The 18,052-nt window shown below is 35.4% G+C and overlaps 2 protein-coding genes across 5 annotated transcripts; both read left to right on the top strand.

Moving 5' to 3' along the window:
- Positions 1-9,246: 9,246 nt before the first annotated feature.
- LOC110654716 (uncharacterized) lies at positions 9,247-13,116 on the top strand. Of its 2 annotated transcripts, none has more exons than XR_002494757.2 (3): positions 9,247-11,230; positions 11,352-11,439; positions 11,532-13,116. XR_002494757.2 is itself a non-coding variant. In XM_058152290.1 (3 exons), the coding sequence occupies exons 1-3, from the start codon at positions 10,548-10,550 to the stop codon at positions 11,655-11,657; spliced, it is 348 nt and encodes a 115-aa protein (XP_058008273.1). In that variant the 5' UTR covers positions 9,247-10,547; the 3' UTR covers positions 11,658-13,116. The 2 variants fall into 2 exon arrangements, 1 of the variants encoding a protein (XP_058008273.1); XM_058152290.1 differs by having other exon boundaries at positions 9,247-10,681.
- A 1,040-nt stretch (positions 13,117-14,156) lies between these two features.
- On the top strand, positions 14,157-17,005 carry LOC110654717 (peptidyl-prolyl cis-trans isomerase FKBP20-2, chloroplastic). 3 transcript variants are annotated; one of them, XM_021810803.2, is made up of 7 exons: positions 14,157-14,290; positions 14,633-14,723; positions 14,807-15,021; positions 15,190-15,299; positions 15,838-15,946; positions 16,110-16,186; positions 16,760-17,005. In XM_021810803.2, exons 1-7 carry the CDS (start codon positions 14,257-14,259, stop codon positions 16,877-16,879), a joined length of 756 nt encoding a protein of 251 aa, XP_021666495.1. In that variant the 5' UTR covers positions 14,157-14,256; the 3' UTR covers positions 16,880-17,005. The 3 variants fall into 3 exon arrangements, 2 of the variants coding, with proteins under 2 accessions (XP_021666495.1, XP_021666494.1); XR_009151062.1 differs by having other exon boundaries at positions 14,180-14,374; positions 16,063-16,186; XM_021810802.2 differs by having other exon boundaries at positions 14,181-14,374.
- The last annotated feature ends 1,047 nt before the right edge of the window (positions 17,006-18,052 follow it).

The raw sequence follows: 18,052 nt of genomic DNA, 5'->3' as shown, positions 1-18,052 counted from the left end.
TACATGAGCAAACCCTAATGTTGTTCAAGTATCCAAATTTTCAAGGTTCATTCATGCTTTACACTTGCATTTCACTTACTCTTACATGATCAATCACTCATTTCATGCTAAGGGCAGCTCATAACTACTTTGTTTCAAGTAATTTCATCTAACCCAAACCACTCCTAAGCTACCTAAATTATAGGGATGGACACACTTAAGTTTTCTTTTGTTTTTCTTACATTTTCTACTTATTTTATGCCAATAAACATGATTTAAATCAAAGGGGTAGGAGATTAGACACTAACCTCTTTTGCTAACTATTCCAAGTCTCCAAAACTTCCTTCTTCTTTCTTCTTTTTACTGGCTAGAGGATGTTCAGGTTGCAAAATTAATTTTTAATGAAGCAAGGTTGTGGTTTCAAGGTGATTTAGTGAGTGGTTTCAAGGTGATTTGGTGAGTGGTTTCAAGCTTACATGAAGCTTCCATGGAGGTTTGGGTTGGGAGAGGGTTTCCGGCTAAAGAAGAAAAAAAAGAAATCTGATTGTTCTTTTGTTATTTTATCCCTTTTTAAGTGTTTTATAAAGGCTTGGGAAGTGGTGATTGGTGGGAGCACTTTTAATGATATCATATGATGTCATAATTTCCTATTTCTTTCATTTTCTTTCCTTTTCTCTTCTACTCATTTTCAATTAAATTTTTAGCAATATTTATTCATATTTTAAATCATAATAATTATTTACTTAACTGGACAAGTCGGCCAAAAATCACATCTAAAAACAAAATGACCAAAATGCTCTTCATTTGGCTTATTTAGCCAAAATCGTCTGTACTGATTGAAAATTTTTTCTAAGCATTTTCTTGGCATTCTAATGCCATAGAACCCTCAATGACTCTTCTCTAGAGTCCCAAAAATTATTTTATGAATTTTCTCCCAGGTCTAGGGCTCCTAGTTGAGAGGACTGCAACTTCCCATTGGGTTACCCATTGCTAGAGCACCGGCTCATTTAACTTGGTTGTATTTTATTTCTAAAATTTTTTCTAAATTTTTCTTATTAGTATTTGAGTTAATTATGGTTCATCACTTTAGTTTAAATATTTTTCCAAACGTTCTAGCTGTCCGGACCGACACCGGTCACCGAAACAATAGAATGTACGAAATTGCTATAGTGAGGGTGTTACAGCTCTTCCCCTCTAATTTAAATTTCGTCCTCGAAATTTACCTAACTTAAGTAATCGTGGAGTTGCTACCTTCTTGCTTCTTCACTTCCTTGTATTGCCTCATCAATGTCTGGGTTTGGCTCCTCCTGAGCTTCCATAGCATATACTTGTGGTGCCACCCTGACTCCGGGCCTTTCGACTGTCTCCGAAACAATTCTCTGTGAAATGTCAACTGTCTTTGCTCTACCCAATCTTTTACCCCTTTGAACTGTAGGGGCAGGTCTATCAACTTGTACTGGAGCTATTGAACCACTCCTCTGAGGGCAATCTCTTATGAAATGATCCGTAGCCCCACACTTAAAATACTCTCCAGTTAACAGTCGACACTCAACTCTGTGTCTCCTACCACAGTGCATACATTCAGGCACTGGAGCTGATCCCCTTGTTATTGTGCCTGGGGAGCTAGCTATAGATATTTCAATCTGGCCTCTCTAGCCTCTCTGGCCCTGTGTCGGATCTTGTGAACCAGAACCCTTAAACTTCTTACTATCAGTCGATATACTTGACTACCCTAGTCCAAATTCCCTCTCCCTGGTCTAAATTCCCTCTTACGCTGCCTATCTTTCCTATTCTGTTCACTTAGTCTGACCCTTTCCACTTTCAGTGCGGCTTCAACTAATTTTGTGAAGTTCGTAATCTCCAAGGCAGTGATCATTATTTTAATGTTGTCATTTAGCCCCTCTTCAAACCTTCTGCACCTCTCTGCTTTTGTGGGGACTATCTCTCTTTTGTAGAGGCTTAGTTTGACAAACTCCTTCTCATACTCCGCTACTGATAACTGCCTCTGCCTCAGACTAATAAACTCTCTTCTCTTGTCTTCCAGGTACACACTTCCCACATACTTCTTCTTAAATTCAGCGAGGAAGAAATCCCAAGTTATCAACTCTGGCCGGACCTCACTAGATATGGTGTCCCACCACTGATAGGCATCATCTTGAAGTAGGAACACAGCACCCTCCAAGTTCTACTCTGGGGTACAATGCAGTTACTTCAATACCCTTATGGTGCGATCTAGCCAATTCTCAGCTGCCACTGAGTCATATTCTTTCTTACCAATGAAGTCCACAACTCCAAATTTTCTCAGTTTTTTCAGATGGGATTTCTGCTGTGGAGGTGGTGGTGGCGGCGGTGGCATAACCCCAGCCATCTGTCTGAAGAATTCAGCCATTTGCTAAAACATAACCGGCAGAGGTTGTGCAGGCACTGCTGGTGCTGGTGTAGCAGGTTCTCCTTGGCCCCCAATCTCAGCTGCAGGTGGAGCATGACTCTCTACTTCCTCATTTACTACTCTCTATAACGTGGGGTACATATCCTAATCAAAATAACAAAGACAAACAGATCTGCATTAGTATCACCTCGACTCTTATAAATGCAATGCATGATATGGACTCTATCTAGACCCAGAAACGCCTAAATCGTGCTCTGATACCACTAAATGCGACACCCCTTAGCTGTCTACAGTGTAGCCAAGCAAGATATACTACATAGTGTACCGGAATACCATATTTTATTTTAATCATTTTTATTCTTCTTTAATTTATTTCTTTATGGTTGTAACACCCCTAATTTTTAAATTTATTATTTTTGGACAAATATGGATGTTTTAATTTTATTTAAATTTTAAGAAATTATTTGAAATTTTTTGGATTTTCAAAATCGGGTTCGATTTCCCGAAAATATAAAACTTTGATGATTTTTAAAAATTAATTTAAAGACCACATAGAAAAACTAAAAATATATTTGGAGTCTACGAATTTTTCTGAGTTTTCTGAAATTTTTTCGAAATTTTTGGACCTCGTTTTCAATCCCAAGATAGAGTAAAAATTCAAAATTTTGTATTCTGAATCGAACTGGACCGGATCGGACCGGTCGAATCAGACCGGCCTTTCTTCTTCCTTTTTCTTCTCCCCACGCGCGTCCCGACCTTCCTCTCTCTCTCTCTCTCTCTCTCTCTCTCTCTCTCTCGTTTTCTCTCTCCTCCCGCCAAACCCGCCGGCCAGCCACCTCCCCCGCCATCCCAGCCCGCTGGCGCAACCCCCAGCGCCCCAGCTCGCTGGCCCCCGCCTGTAGCGCTGGCAAGTGTCGCATGAAGCGAAGCGACCTGTGCGTGCGACCTTTCGACTTCCCGGCCGAAATCCGGTCGATCCAGCCACTAATCTGACCGGGTCTTGTATCTAAATCCATCTACTCGTCGAGAGCTTTCCATAGACACCAAGAACACTGAAATCCATTGAGCGGTTTGTCTAATTTTTGCTCGGGAAGTTTTAGCCTATTTTTACTTTTGGGCTAGATTTCTCACAAACTGTGAACCCCACTAGAAAACCGAGAGTACCAGAGCGCTCCACTCGTCGAGAGCTTCACGGCAATATAAATTTTGAAATTTTCCGACACCGTTCTTCGGTGGGTCCCATGGAACTTCGCAGTGTTTTTTCAAGCTTTTAATGAGCTTAGAAAATTTCGTAAAATTTATGTACTAACCCCCGTGTTGTGGGCTTCGTGTAGGTATCTTGAATTCATGGAAATTCGACAATTGTCTAGGTCTGTGAATTTTCGGCCAGACAGACCGACTACCGAAAAAGTCTCCGAATTGGATTGAGATTTTGGCTACCCCACCATTGTCAGATGTCCCGAGCGCGTCTCCAAAGTCGGAATCGGCATAGGTAAACCCGAACCTTACTTTTTCGTAATTTTCTAGTGCTTAAATGAGATTAAAAATCCGTAAAATATTCATGGTAGCTCAAAAAATTATGATTCTTTTTACATTAGCCTAGTAATATTGCTAAGGACCACGGGACAAAGTTTTAGAATTTTTAGAGTTCATTTGGGTAGTTTTTGCAAAAAGAGTCAATTATAAGGACTAAATTGAAATTTTACATATTGTGATGGATGACTGTTTGGATGGGTCCAGGAGGGGCTGTGTGATATGATTGAGTTGTGGGTGTATGGTTGGTGAATATAAAAGTGCTTTTTGAGCCTTTTTGCAGGTTGGGTAGGTCCTAGGTATAGGGGAGACTCTGCCGAATTTTCAGCACGACTTAGGACGTATTTGGTCTTTTCTTAAGTTTGTACTTAGTCAAATTTATTAAATGATTGTAATAAAATTGTCAAGTGAGCCGGGACAGCCTTCTTCCTCCGCCCAGCCGCCACAGTAATTGCTGTCAAGTCCGTGAGTAAAATATTAATTTTAATTGTAATTTCAATATTATTATATGTTCAAGCATGCCCATGCATCACTTATATGTATATATCTATGTAGTTAAACTCTAGGCACGTTTTATATTGCATTCACAACTGTTAAAGTGCCATGGATGTTGTTGTGGTAATTTGGAGCAGTGTGCGTGCGCTGGCGTGCGTGTGATGTGGTGTGGACTATGGATAGGACGGGTAGACACGGCTTGAGATCTTCGCTGGGACCCGGTCCTTAGGGGTAGACATGTCTTGAGTTCTTCGCTGGGACCCCGATTTGGTTATTAAGTGGAAGTCCGAGCTGAGTTCTTCGCTGGCACAGGTTGGATTTAAGAGAGTTGTATAGGGGATCAGCTCCCATATATTATGATTGATATTACTGGGTATGTGAGTGCTCCAAATTACCTTTTTGATGCTATGACGTGAAATTATTGCTGATGTTGCATTTCACTCTACAGGGTGCATTAGCTTTAGATAGTTATAGAGATTATGGTTAAAATTGATATTTTACTCTCTGAGTCGAACGCTCACTCCTGTTCAATATTTTTCCAGGCTACAGGAGGATATTTTTGAGGTTAACCTGCTTTTCTCCCTCGCAGGTCGTCTATTCATGTTTGTGTAATTCTATAAACTTCTAGAATTTCCGCATGTGTTAGAAATATTTAATTGATTTGGGTCTATAATATAAATTGTTATTTTGGACCTGTAAAATTTTTATCACATGCATGTTTGATGGACTGGATGAGGGAGCTGAGCTCCCATATATTTTTATGTTGATATGAGTATGTGGAGGGTGAGCTGAGCTCCCCAATTGATTATTTATTGTGTTTACAGGTCGGGTGAGTCAAAAACTCCCCGTTGACAGGTCCATTTTATAGCCGGACTTTGTCCGATTGATTTCTTGAAATTGGGCCCAAATCGGCCTTAGAGTTGAGTTAAGGAATAGTTAGGCTTACTACGGGTCTCGGGGGCTTTAGGCTGGCCCAGGTCCTAGTGCCAGTCCGGCCCATAGGTTGGGTCGTGACAATGGTGATAAAATGCAATTTGTAAAATTTGACTTATTTAAGTCATTTATTGAAATTATAAATTCATTTAAGGTTACGAAAATTTTATAGAAAATCCAACAGAGTACCGGCTAAAAATGGAGAAAACACTTCTTCGGAACTTATGAAAAACACTTCCAATAATTGTTCAAATCACAACTCCAATTCTCACATCAATTTACAACAATTTCTTAATAATTCCTTCATTTGTCATTCATTCATTTCACATTATCATCATGCTCAAATCATAAATAAATTCTCATATGTTATTTATAATTACAAGTTACAAATACTTACATTAACACAAAATTATATTACATTTGTTTCAAATATACATGATAAAATAAGAGTTTAATTACAAAACTTACAAAAATCACAAAATACAAAATGGGACCTAGTGTCCTACCAATGCACTGTAGCCTGTGAGGTGACACGGATACTATGCAGAACTGTGAACGGCCTTACTCAGTCTGTGATCTACTGGGCTCTCTGTCCAAATTTTCAGTACCTACGCGTTGCAAAAGCGACACGCTAAGCATAAAGCTTAGTGTTGCCAATAATACAAGAAAATATAATATGCGAATAAAAATAATAATTTCCTGGTTATTGTGTTCAGAAAAAATGAATAATTACTAACTTATTGTTTGGTCGAAGGCTAATTGTATTTTATGATATTAACTTCTTCATACATTTTATTAATTGTTTTCTTGATGATTTTGAGCTTCTTTATTTTATTGTAATCGTTCTTGATCTTTATCTTGATATTTAATTTCCTTATTTTCTTTAATAATCAGTTCAATTACAATTATACTTTTCCATGCCCAAGTAACCTATACAAATTGACTGGACTGGATAAACGGGTAAACTAGCACTGGGTACCAGGTACATCGGGCCGTCACACCATCGGTCACAATGTATCTCCCGGTGTGCAAACAGAATGGCTAATAAGCCATAAAAGCAATAAGGCATAAAGCCAAGTTAACATCATAATCAGTATAGCCATAGACTATCACATCACAGAATGGCATGAAGCCATACATCATACGCAGTACTGCTATCAGAACCCTATTGGCATGCCAACCTATCCAAACCAATCACATTAGGCCTACTAGGGCATATTACAAAGTCATTTCTTGAATATTTGTACTTTACATGTAGGGTTACCATTCATTTCATTTGTCAACTAAAATGTTGACTTTTCATAGATAATAGGTATATTGGTTCAAATATCATTAACATACCACATTTTGCATTCTAAAGTTGTTGGCATTGGTTGCCAATTTCATTTCAAAGCTTAGTGTTAATTGTTCACAATTTTCAGATTTCAAGCATTAAGTTTACCGTTCCATTGGTCATTTGTATAGTAGGAATTTGGCAAAATTTTCTTCATGAAAGTTGTTCCTTATTGTGTCTAGTTACATTTCTTTTTTTGAATCACTCCATTTGGAGTTTTGTAGCTCAAGTTATAGCCTAAATGCCATAACTGGCCGGATTACAAATTTTCTAGATTTTTTGGACAGAACCAAATCTACAGTGTTTTGTATACTGATTACAGGTTAGTTTTTGAACTTGTTATGATCAAAATTTGGGTTTAGTTTCTCCATGAAAGTTGTAGGTCTATGTCTCATATTTCTACTGGTAAAATTTCAGGTCAATTGGACCTTTCTACACTGAGTTACGACTAAATAAATGAACACTGTTTATTTGGTCATTTTGCCCAGGCAGAATGCATGTCACCCAGATTAGGGCAATTTTTAGGTCAACTTGGTTTGGTTTTCTGGGCAAGATTTCTTCACCAAAATTATGTCATTATGTGTCTAGTTTCATATCTAATTATCCTTGCACCAATTGAACTTATACAACTCCATTTATAGCTACCCAAGCCTGCTGGACTCACAACCAGTCCTACAGGTCACTAAGGGCAGCATGCCTAAGTTCAACTTCAACATCCTTACTCACTTCAATTCCACCTCACACACATTCAAATGGTCACTAATTGACAATTACAATGTTAACATACCATTACATGAGCAAACACTAATGTTGTTCAAGTATTCAAATTTTCAAGGTTCATTCATGTATTACACTTGCATTTCACTTACTCTTACATGATCAATCACTCATTTCATGCCAAGGGCAGCTCATAACCACTTTGTTTCAAGTAATTTCATCTAACCCTAACCACCCCTAAGCTGCCTAAATTATAGGGATGGACACACATAAGTTTTCTTTTATTTTTCTTACATTTTCTACTTATTTCATGCCAATAAAACATGATTTAAATCAAAGGGGTAGGAGATTGGACACTAACCTCTTTTGCTAACTATTCCAAATCTCCAAAACTTTCTTCTTCTTTCTTCTTTCTTCAAGTTGCAAAATCAATTTTTAATGAAGTAAGGTTGTGGTTTCAAGGTGATTTGGTGAGTGGTTTCAAGCTTACATGAAGCTTCCATGGAGGTTTGGGTTGGGAGAGGGTTTCCGACTAAAGAAGAAAAGAAGGAAATCTGATTGTTCTTTTGCTATTTTATCCCTTTTTAAGTGTTTTATAAAGGCTTGGTAAGTGGTGATTAGTGGGAGCACTTTTAATGACATCATATGATGTCATAATTCTCTATTTCTTTTATTTTTCTTTCCTTTTCTTTTCTATTCATTTTTAATTAAATTTTTAGTAATATTGATTCATATTTTAGATCATAATAATTATTTACTTAACTGGACAAGTCGGCCAAAAATCACTTCTAAAGGCGAAATGACCAAAATGCCCTTCGTTTGGCTTATTTAGCCAAAATCGTTTGTACAGATTGAAAAATTTTTCTAAGCATTTTCTTGGCATTCTGATGCCATAGAACCCTCAATGACTCTTCTCTGGAGTCCCAAAAATTATTTTATGAATTTTCTTCCGAGTCTAAAGCTCCTAGTTGCGAGGACCGCAACTTCCCACTAGGTTACCTATCGCTAGAACACCAGCTCATTTAACTTGGTTGTATTTTATTTCTAAAATTTTTTCTAAATTTTTCTTATTAATATTTGAGTTAATTATGGTTCCTCACTTTAGTTTAAATATTTTTCCAAATGTTCTAACTGTCCGGACCGACACCAGTCACCGAAACAGTATAATGTACGGAATTGCTACAGTGAGGGGTATTACAAGGACTTATCCATTTTCTTTATGATATTTTTTTTTTCAAATGATTTTATTTTTATAGAGATTTTGAGTACTATATGTTTAATTTTATTGATTAATGTGAAATCAGGTCTAAGTAGGGTAAAAATCAATTCAAAAAAGCAAAAATCAAGTTCAAGTAAGATGAAATCGGGTCCAAAACATAAGTCCATTTAGAACCCAAACTGATTAAACCGAATCGAACCGAATTGAAATTGTTTAGTTCGTTTCAGTTCAATTTATTATATATTTCGATTCGATTCGATTCATAATATTATGTAATTCAATTTATTCGATTTTCTTAATTCGATTCAGTTCAATTCTATTCGAACCGAATGCTCACCCCTACTAATGGGTGTTTTTGGGAGGATGAGATTCCTACGGCGAATAGAAATCTTCAAACAAGTAGATTATTTGTTATAGGTCTCGATCCGCATATAATATATTATTTATTAAAAAATTAATTTAATTTTATGTATTTATATATTTTAAATATTATAATTTATAAAAATATAGATGTAATATTAATATTATATTTAAAACATATAGGTTTAATTTTTAATTTTTTAATAAATAAATTTATATTATATAATAGTAAATTAAAATAAAAAAAAGGATTAAAATGAAAATCCAAATCTGCCCCCGCCTGACAAGATCTCTTGTGGGACGAGTACGGGAGACCTATCCCCGCCTGTTGCCACTCCTATCCATGGCGCTCTAGATCTGGAAGGACAGAAATGCGAGGGAAGTAGATCCTGTTGCTGGTGGTTCTTCACATTTTAGGCCTCTCTCAGTTGATAGAAACTCAAATTGAATCTCTCAAATCACAATCTTTCAGGTCTACAGCTTCTTGCTCGTCCCAAGCTCGTTCAATGTAAAATTCACCAACCAGGCTCTCTCCTTCACACTCTGTTTCTTCTGATTGGCCAAATTCAGGAACAGAAGAATCAGAGAAAAAGAAGGATTTCCATGCATCATATCCTCCTTCACAATCACCACAAACAACAATGTATAGTAAAGCTCCGCTGAATGCATTTCATTTAAGGAGATATAGTAGCGGCTCTTTGTTCCAAAAAGATTTGCGTGGAACCTCAAAAGATAATTTGAAGCGAGCGGCAGAAGAGAGGATTCATTGGGTAGTAAAGAGTAAAGAGTATCAGCAATGATTGTTAAAGCTACATCAAGGGAAAAAAAAATCTGTTAGGACTATTAGTAGTGGTGTGTATACTGCAGAGGTAATAAAAGGCTGGAGAAATGAGTAAAACCCACATTGATGACCAGGCTGGAAAAGGATCTAATGAAGCAAAAGCAGTAAATGTAGGAAAAATGAAATGAAAAGAGAAGGACTTGATAACATTTCATTTTTTTTTCTGATAACATGTCAATGAGTATCAGCAAGAAGTAAAATCTTGATACTCAAGGACTTGATAACATGTCAATTGGTATCAGCAAGAAGAAAAATCTTGATACTCACTGTGATGTGCATTGCCAACATATGTAAAATATCAGAAGAGAAAAAAGGAAGAATGTATGGGGAGTGTTGCCGTGGACTCTGAAAAAGACTCGGAAAGTGAGACCAACAGTGCTCCGGTGGGTGATGCTGACGCAGGGCATGACCCTAATGAGGTTGATAAGAAGGCTGGTGAGTTCATAGCCAAGTTGACGGAGCAGATTGAACTTCAGAAAGTGGCATCTATTAAAAGAACAAGAAGGATGCGAATGAGTGATAAGCACTAAAGGTGAAGCATAAACTTTTACTGCTCTAACAAGTAACGGTATGAAGATTGAAGGTGGACTCCCTCCCATTTCTTTTTAAGATTTAATGTTCCATCTCTACTTGTATTAGAGGTGAAATTGTAGTGAATGAGTGAATTAGGGAAAGACATGTGCATCGAGGAACCGAAGGATGGGGAAGTGGGGAGGTGAGAAGCGTTGAGGACACATCGCGAGATGATATGGATGGTTCTTGCAGTAGATGCAAAACGGGTTTTGGTAGGAGCAGGGGCTCGTTATGTTTTTTGCTCAACTCTCTTGTGTTCCGAGGAACAAGATTCAATCAGAGTTTTGGTGGTGGGATAGGGTTCATGAGGTATACCCTTTTTCCCCCTTCTTTATTGCTTGTTTCTTGCTTTTATAAAATGCAGTAGAGTTTGTGATTGCAGTTTCAGAATGTAGTGGAACCACAGTTCGCAACGGATCCTAATCCTAATCTTACTAGCTGTGCAATTCCACTGTGTAACTGTAAACGTGAGAAACCTCATGTTATGTGGTTATCTTACAAGTTTATGTATGTACTTTTGAAACAGTGAGCTTTTGATATATTCTCTTGTTAATTGATGCAAGGTGTGTGAAACATTTTTTGTTTCACAATTTCTCCAACACTTAATTCTTCGCTCTCGCCCTCTGTTTTCTTTCTTTCTTTATGTTCATATTGTTAGGTTCCTGTTGTGAATGCTGAAGTTTCAATACTCACAACAAATATGTTTCGGTACAACTTTATGTGATGTATTTACAATGGATAAGGAGAAATGTGATGTATTTATATTAGACTAGGACATATGATACATAAAGGACATTGAGTTGCATAGGTACATCGTCTGAGGCAATTACAACAGCTTCTACATATGTTCCCTTCATGGTAAGCATATTAAAAATGTTCCTTTCTGTTTTGATTTGCAACTATCTTTTGTTGGGTTTTCTCCCTCCTCTTGTAGAGTATGATTTATGAATATTCTTTTTTCTTTATCTTTTTTTCGAAGAAAATGCATCCCATGGAAAGATGAACATAAGTTCACTGTAAGGCTGGTAGGGGGCGCAGTACAACCATTTTTCTCTGCTAACTTGCAGGTTTGATTCAAAATCCAACTAATTGATTAACTGCCTTTATTACCATTCTTACATCCTATTTGAGATTTGATATTCTTCTCTCTCTTTAACAGGTGCAACACAGGCACATGACACGCAATGCTGCATGTATGAATATGCAAGGTCAATCAGGCCAAGAGTTCTTTTGGCTTCATCCCAGTGGCAGGAATACTTCATTTGACCTTGCACTTTTCTTTTGAACAACATGTGTTGGAATTCCTATTATGAAGTCAAGATTGATGCTTGAAGGTCATAAACCAGTAGTTTGTAAATGTGCTGACCATATCAGCAGCGAGTTTTCACTTCTGCATGACTTCAAATATTGCTCAATACACCTCTCTCTCTCTATGTTGTATCAATGATATAATAATCATTACATAGTTTAAATAAACGAGTTTAATTGGTGGAAGAGATGGAAATCCTTTTCCTGTTAGGAGTGGTTTCTTCTCTGTTTTGAATTTCAATTGAAGTTTATTGATTTAACTGACATGGAATTCTAATGTAAAAGGGGATATGATGCCAATTTTTTCAAATGTCTGTTTTCATTACTTTTAGGATAGAATGGAGTTGTTAAGGTACACATTATTTTTGCTTTAGTTTTATTGTTAAGGTACACCAATTTCTTTCAGAACCACATTAGCCTTACCTAACTGCTGTTTCTTAATCTGATTACAATCACGCCATTTAAGTCCATATCAAGTGTTCTGTCCGCCCACAAAACAAAGCCTGCAACTCAGTCATGCCATTGAAGCACTCTCCAGCAATATAGGAAATCTCTTTGTTTTTCAGCACAATCATCTCTGACAAGTCTGGCTCCTGCTTTCCTAAAATACCTTTTTTTACTTTGCCATCAACACCTTAAGTTAATTAACCCTCTTCCAGATAGGACCAAGCACAAATTTTGAGACTTAAAGCATCTCTAGCAAATTGGGTTATGAATGGCATTGAGTTTGCTGAGACCAATAAATAGGACATCGGTGGTATTTCCATGAAGCTTTCGCCTAATTCTTGAACTTGTTCTGTGGTAATCATGATTCATGAAATACAGTTCAAGATGGATACAATGTTTAGATGTTCTATCTCTGAAGGAGACAAAGAGGACACAGCACTGACAGCAGCCTCTGATGATAACACATTTTTGGTGGTAACAGAATCAGATCTTGATGGATACAATGTTGGTTGTGAAACTGGTGTTGTGGATAACAAGATGCTGTGAAGACTTAGCCTGGATTGCTGGGATCAATTTGCCAGTGAGGCAGCTATTTCCAGACTTTCATGCCTGTGGCTTGGGTGCCATGCAAACCAGAAACGCTCTAGGAAAAGACTTGGAAGCTCGCTCAGGGCTAATCAATTGAGAAGTGCAGCTGTTGACTTCCAAGTTATTTGAGACATCAAAATCTGCTGGGAGTTTTACTCCTGGAGTTTTATTTTGTTTTTCTTCCCTTTTTTTGTCAACACAGGAAAAGTGAATATTTTATGAGAATGGTTTCTTTTTTTCCTCCTCGCAGAGATTTTTGCTGGTTTGGAGAGGGTATCAGTAGGGCTATGAAGGAGATTGTAGTATCCCTTCGTCGTTGTGATGATGTATAGATGCTTACAATGAAGCAGCAAAGAAAAGGCTGTTGTTTTAGAAGGCAACAATTCCAAGATTGTACATCCTTGCAATCAAGGTACCTTTTGTTATTTTTATCATTAAATAAACTATTATTAATTTATTTATTAATAATTATCCATAAAACAAAATTTACTTTATTAAAATAAAATGACCATAAAATTTTCACACAAAGATAGATTTATGTCTATTTTTATATAAATTAAAAAATTTTTATTATTTATATTATTTTATTAAAAATTAAATAATTCATGTTATTAAATTATTCTTGAAATTAATAAATTTTACTTTTTTAAATATATATTAAATACAGATATATTAATAAATTAATAAAAAAACCCTTTTTATAATTGAAATACATTATGTTAAACTATCCATAAGAGCTATGTTTTGACTTTTTCTAAAGAATAATCAAGAATAACTTCTATCAAATGAATAATATATTCAAATTTAAAAAGTAACAATTCTTTTAAATAGGCACGAGTAATTAAATAAAATAAAATTTTATTAAATAAATAATGGATTAGATCTCAAAAGTAACAATTTTTTTAAATAGGAATAAGTAATCAAATAAAATAAAGTAGTCTAATAAGATCTCGTACCTATAGTTGACATTATATAAACTAATTGAGACATTGTGGAATAAGTTAAACTTTTTTTAATATCTTTTTAAGTAAAAGTTAAAATAGCTCCTAAAAATATTATTATCATACCTATTAGATTTATTATGAAAGGTATAATTATGAAAAGAAAAAAAAGGGTGAGCTATAAGAAAGATTAACATGTATCAAAGCTGAAATAGTAACAGGCCTTTCCATGGCATCTGGTAAGAATCTAAAAAAAAATTATATAAATTACTATTTTAAAAGAAAATTGCTCTACAATTTTGGATAAATTAAAAAAGAAGATAAATCTATTTTTTGGATTGGAAGAAGTATAATTTAAGAATAATATTTTTTATAAATACAGAATATATTATTTTTAATATATCGAATATCTTTTATAAGTTAGCCTGCATATGTTTTAAAAAAGAAATAATTTAGCGGATGTAAATGTTCATAATATCGAAAATTGAGGTTAAAAAAATAAGATATTTAGATGTCCTTTCCAGAAGCCAAATTCAAGATAACCGGAGAGGAGTTGAACACTTCAAACAGGAAAAGGCTGTCCTTTGCTTCACAAAAGCGATGCTGATGAGTATGCTTTCGTCCTCTCCTCCTTGTAAGCAACTTCCGCTGTCTCCCTCTCTACATCTGTCTGTGAGATGCTCCAATAGGGGATTCTTCGCATTTTCTGGGCTTACTGGTATTTGAGAAAAATTTGATCCCATTATCACTCTCTTTCTAGATAAAATTCTGACGACCTTATTTCTTCTTTTCTTTCACTAAATCCATTGTTAATTCGTCTAAATTCCATGGAACACTAATTTCCGAGTTGCTAATTTCTGGTGTTTATGGTTTTCTGGGTCTGTACAACAATGAACTATGTTTCAAAATAAGGAACATGGTTTATTTTTCCCTATTCATATCATATGTTGAGATACTTACTTGCACTTTCCGGCAGATAGAACCCTTTCATCTTGTTCCAATTTAGGAAACCTCTTTGCATCAAAGAAGCATATAGTGCGTTGCTGTCACAATTTCAGTGATAGAAGGTGAGACACTAAATTTTTCTCTTTATTTGTTCATATTGTTAACAGTGTTTGGTTTCTCAAATGAACATCATATGAATACCCAGCATGCAGAATGGACATGAATTACATTTTGAAGAGAAATGCAGGCGTAGGATCATCCTTTTCTTTTCTGCCTCATCAGGCTTGTTTCAAACTTTGCCTTCTTTGGGAAAGACAAAGAGTAAGAACCCATATGATGAAAAACGTTTATTAGAGCAGAACAAACGGATGCAGAAAGAAAACAATGCACCTGCAGACTTTCCAAATTTTATTAGAGAAGGTATGTGTCTTGCTGTAATCGCAATCTGATTTTCTTTGAGGATATCACAATTCTTGAATAATTGAAGATGATCTTTCATCTTTCTTCGAGAGTTTTTGGCAATGCTATTCACTCTATCATGTCTAAACAACATGTGGAATCGAGGTTAACATTTGGAATATGATTCAGGTTTTGAGGTTAAAGTAGTGGCATCAGAGAACTATATAAAGCGTGACTCTGGGCTTATATACCGAGATTTTGAAGTTGGTAAAGGTGATTGCCCAAAGGCTGGTCAACAGGTTTTTCTTTCAAAGTCACAGCTTGTTTCCCTATTCTGTATTTGGATTTGGTAATCACAAAACCGTTTAGAAAATGAGTGCTAGAGGTAGAATAGTTGCCATTTTGTCTAATGCAATTTGAAATATAACTTTTCTGAGGAATGAGGTGCCATTTGCTTCTTCATTGCACTTGTGAAATTACAAGCATAATTTCACTCTATATATTAAAAAATGCAGCTTAAATTGTGAATCATTCCTGGAAGAGTTTTAGTGACATATAAAGTTTATTGCTTCAAATGATGGGAACACGTAAATCCTTGGATTTGCATTCCGTATTAGCAAGGAAGAATGTAAACTAGGTAGGTTTTATAGTTGCACAGATGCATCAAATATCTTTTATAGACATTTTTTTCGGTAAGACTTTCATAATTTGTAACCAGTTACCAATCAATCTGCAACCCACACTCTCTTTCCCGAATAAGGTGTACCTTTTTCAAGTGAATCTGTAAAATTTCTATCTTCTATTCTTGAGCTGGAGTTGACTTAATAACCTTTGCAGGTGACTTTCCACTATATTGGATATAACGAGTCAGGCCGTCGCATTGACAGTACCTACTTACAGGGCTCTCCTGCCAAAATCCGCATGGGCACTAACGCATTAGTTCCAGGTGAACAGACATTCTAGAAATTATTATGGTTTTGTCTACCTTCTTTCTGGACTACATGATAAGGAGCTTCGTTACACTCCTCCCCTAAACCTGTTTTTCCTTTTTGCATATCAAAGAAATGTATACAATGAAAGTAGTAGATGAAAGGAAAAAATTTATGCAGGATTTGAAGAAGGAATTCGAGATATGAGGCCTGGGGGGAAGAGAAGAATGATCATTCCTCCAGAACTTGGACCGCCGGTCAGTTTATCTTCAATATGCCACACACCACTCTCCCCACCCCACCACACCCACCGCCACACCACACCCCACCCCCCCACAACTGCATTTTGTCTCTTTCAACATTATTATTGTCAGTCTTCTTTTTTCACTTTTATATGTTAAATGTTTTGTGAAAATATTGCATGCACTGCACATATTACTTAAAGATTTTTCTTTTTTATTGAGAAATAGAGAATCCAAACTCCAGTGATTTCAAATGGTTGCTAGGACACAGAGCAACACTGATGATGCTTCTATTGTAATTGCTGCTTGGCAAAGGCCTAACTTTCCCATAAGAACAGCCATAACCCTATTTACTTCTCCAGTATGAATAGGAGTTGTTTTGACAATTTTGTAACTTGCTGTTTTGACAATTCTGTACCAGACCAAGTCCAACACTCATCGAAATGATCCCGTGATACAACTCCTACCCCACCTTTAATGTTTCACAATAACCAATTATAACTTGTTTAACCTTGCAGGCCAGATTGGGAGAAAACATAGATTTGGTCGTATTTTGTATTGACAAGAGACTGTTTTGTTTATCTGCAGGTAGGACCTTCCACATTTTTCAGTTCAAAGCAGTTCGAAGTGTTTGATGTGGAACTTCTCAGCGTCCAGGATTGCCAAAGGAGGACTATAGCATTCTATTCCGATGTTGTATGCAATTGACAGGCCTTTTTTTTTTCCAATCAAAAAAATTCCTTTTGTTAGTCTGAGATAATTATTATCTGACAAACAGAGATTTTGCTTGGAAATTTGAATGGCAAGTATATCAATTGAATGCAAATTATTTCACCTTTGGGATGCTTGCCTTTTGCTTTCAGTTGTCATTTGATAATCTGATGGCCCTAATGTTAAGGAATGGCACAAGTAGGCCTGAAAAGCTGGCTGTAATTAGAGGCAAAATGAACATTCAAGAATTTAATTAGACTTTCATTAATAACATTGAAGAATTTAATTAGACTTTTCATTAATTCAATAGAAAATTTATTTTCTAACTAAAAGAGATTGTATTTTTTTTTTCTTAAGGCAGGCAAAATAAAAGTTTTAGGAAAATTATGAAGGGATGAATAATAATAAATGATAGAATTTTCATATTAACATATAATATTCATGAATGGTTTTCTAAAATGATGCTGGGGACGATTGCTACTTTTTCTCTTGTAATCTATCATTGGTGAATATAATTAAATTAAAATGATTATGCTATATTTGAATATCGATTGGATTTCAAATAACACTATCTTATTTATTCAAACCTTTTTAGAGTGTATTTTAAATAATATTATTTCATAAATTATTTTAAATTCACACTCAAGTAAGATAAACCTGATTTGAATTCATAATTCTAATCAATTCCATATTTTAAATTTTCTATCCAAATGCAGGTAGTATAATAATAAAACAAAAATTATATTTAAAAATAAAGTAAATCAATTTAACTAGCTAGCACGTGCAAGTCATGTGCTTTCACAACTAAAGAATTTTGTATATTCTTTCTATTTATTATTACAATAATTACATGCTATAATTACATATATGTAACATTCCATACCATATGCATCCTTAGTTTGGGCTTTAGAGGAATCAAAATTCATCATCTTATATAAAAAAATCACATCTTCATGTGATATTAATCATGTTTTTAAAATTATGAAATTTAAAATTTAAATTTTAATTAAATCCAATTATATATATATAAAATTCACAATTTTAACTGAACCTCATGTTTATTAAAGAGAAAATAAAAGGAGCTGGAAAAAAGCATGGTAAACAAGATACAATTTTTTATAGAAAAAAGAAAAATTAATTAGAATACATGTATTAAGCAATGGAGGTGAG

This window comes from Hevea brasiliensis, chromosome 9, assembly GCF_030052815.1.
Source record: "Hevea brasiliensis isolate MT/VB/25A 57/8 chromosome 9, ASM3005281v1, whole genome shotgun sequence".
Taxonomy (NCBI): domain Eukaryota; kingdom Viridiplantae; phylum Streptophyta; class Magnoliopsida; order Malpighiales; family Euphorbiaceae; genus Hevea; species Hevea brasiliensis.
This window is presented reverse-complemented; position numbering and strand designations above follow the sequence as displayed.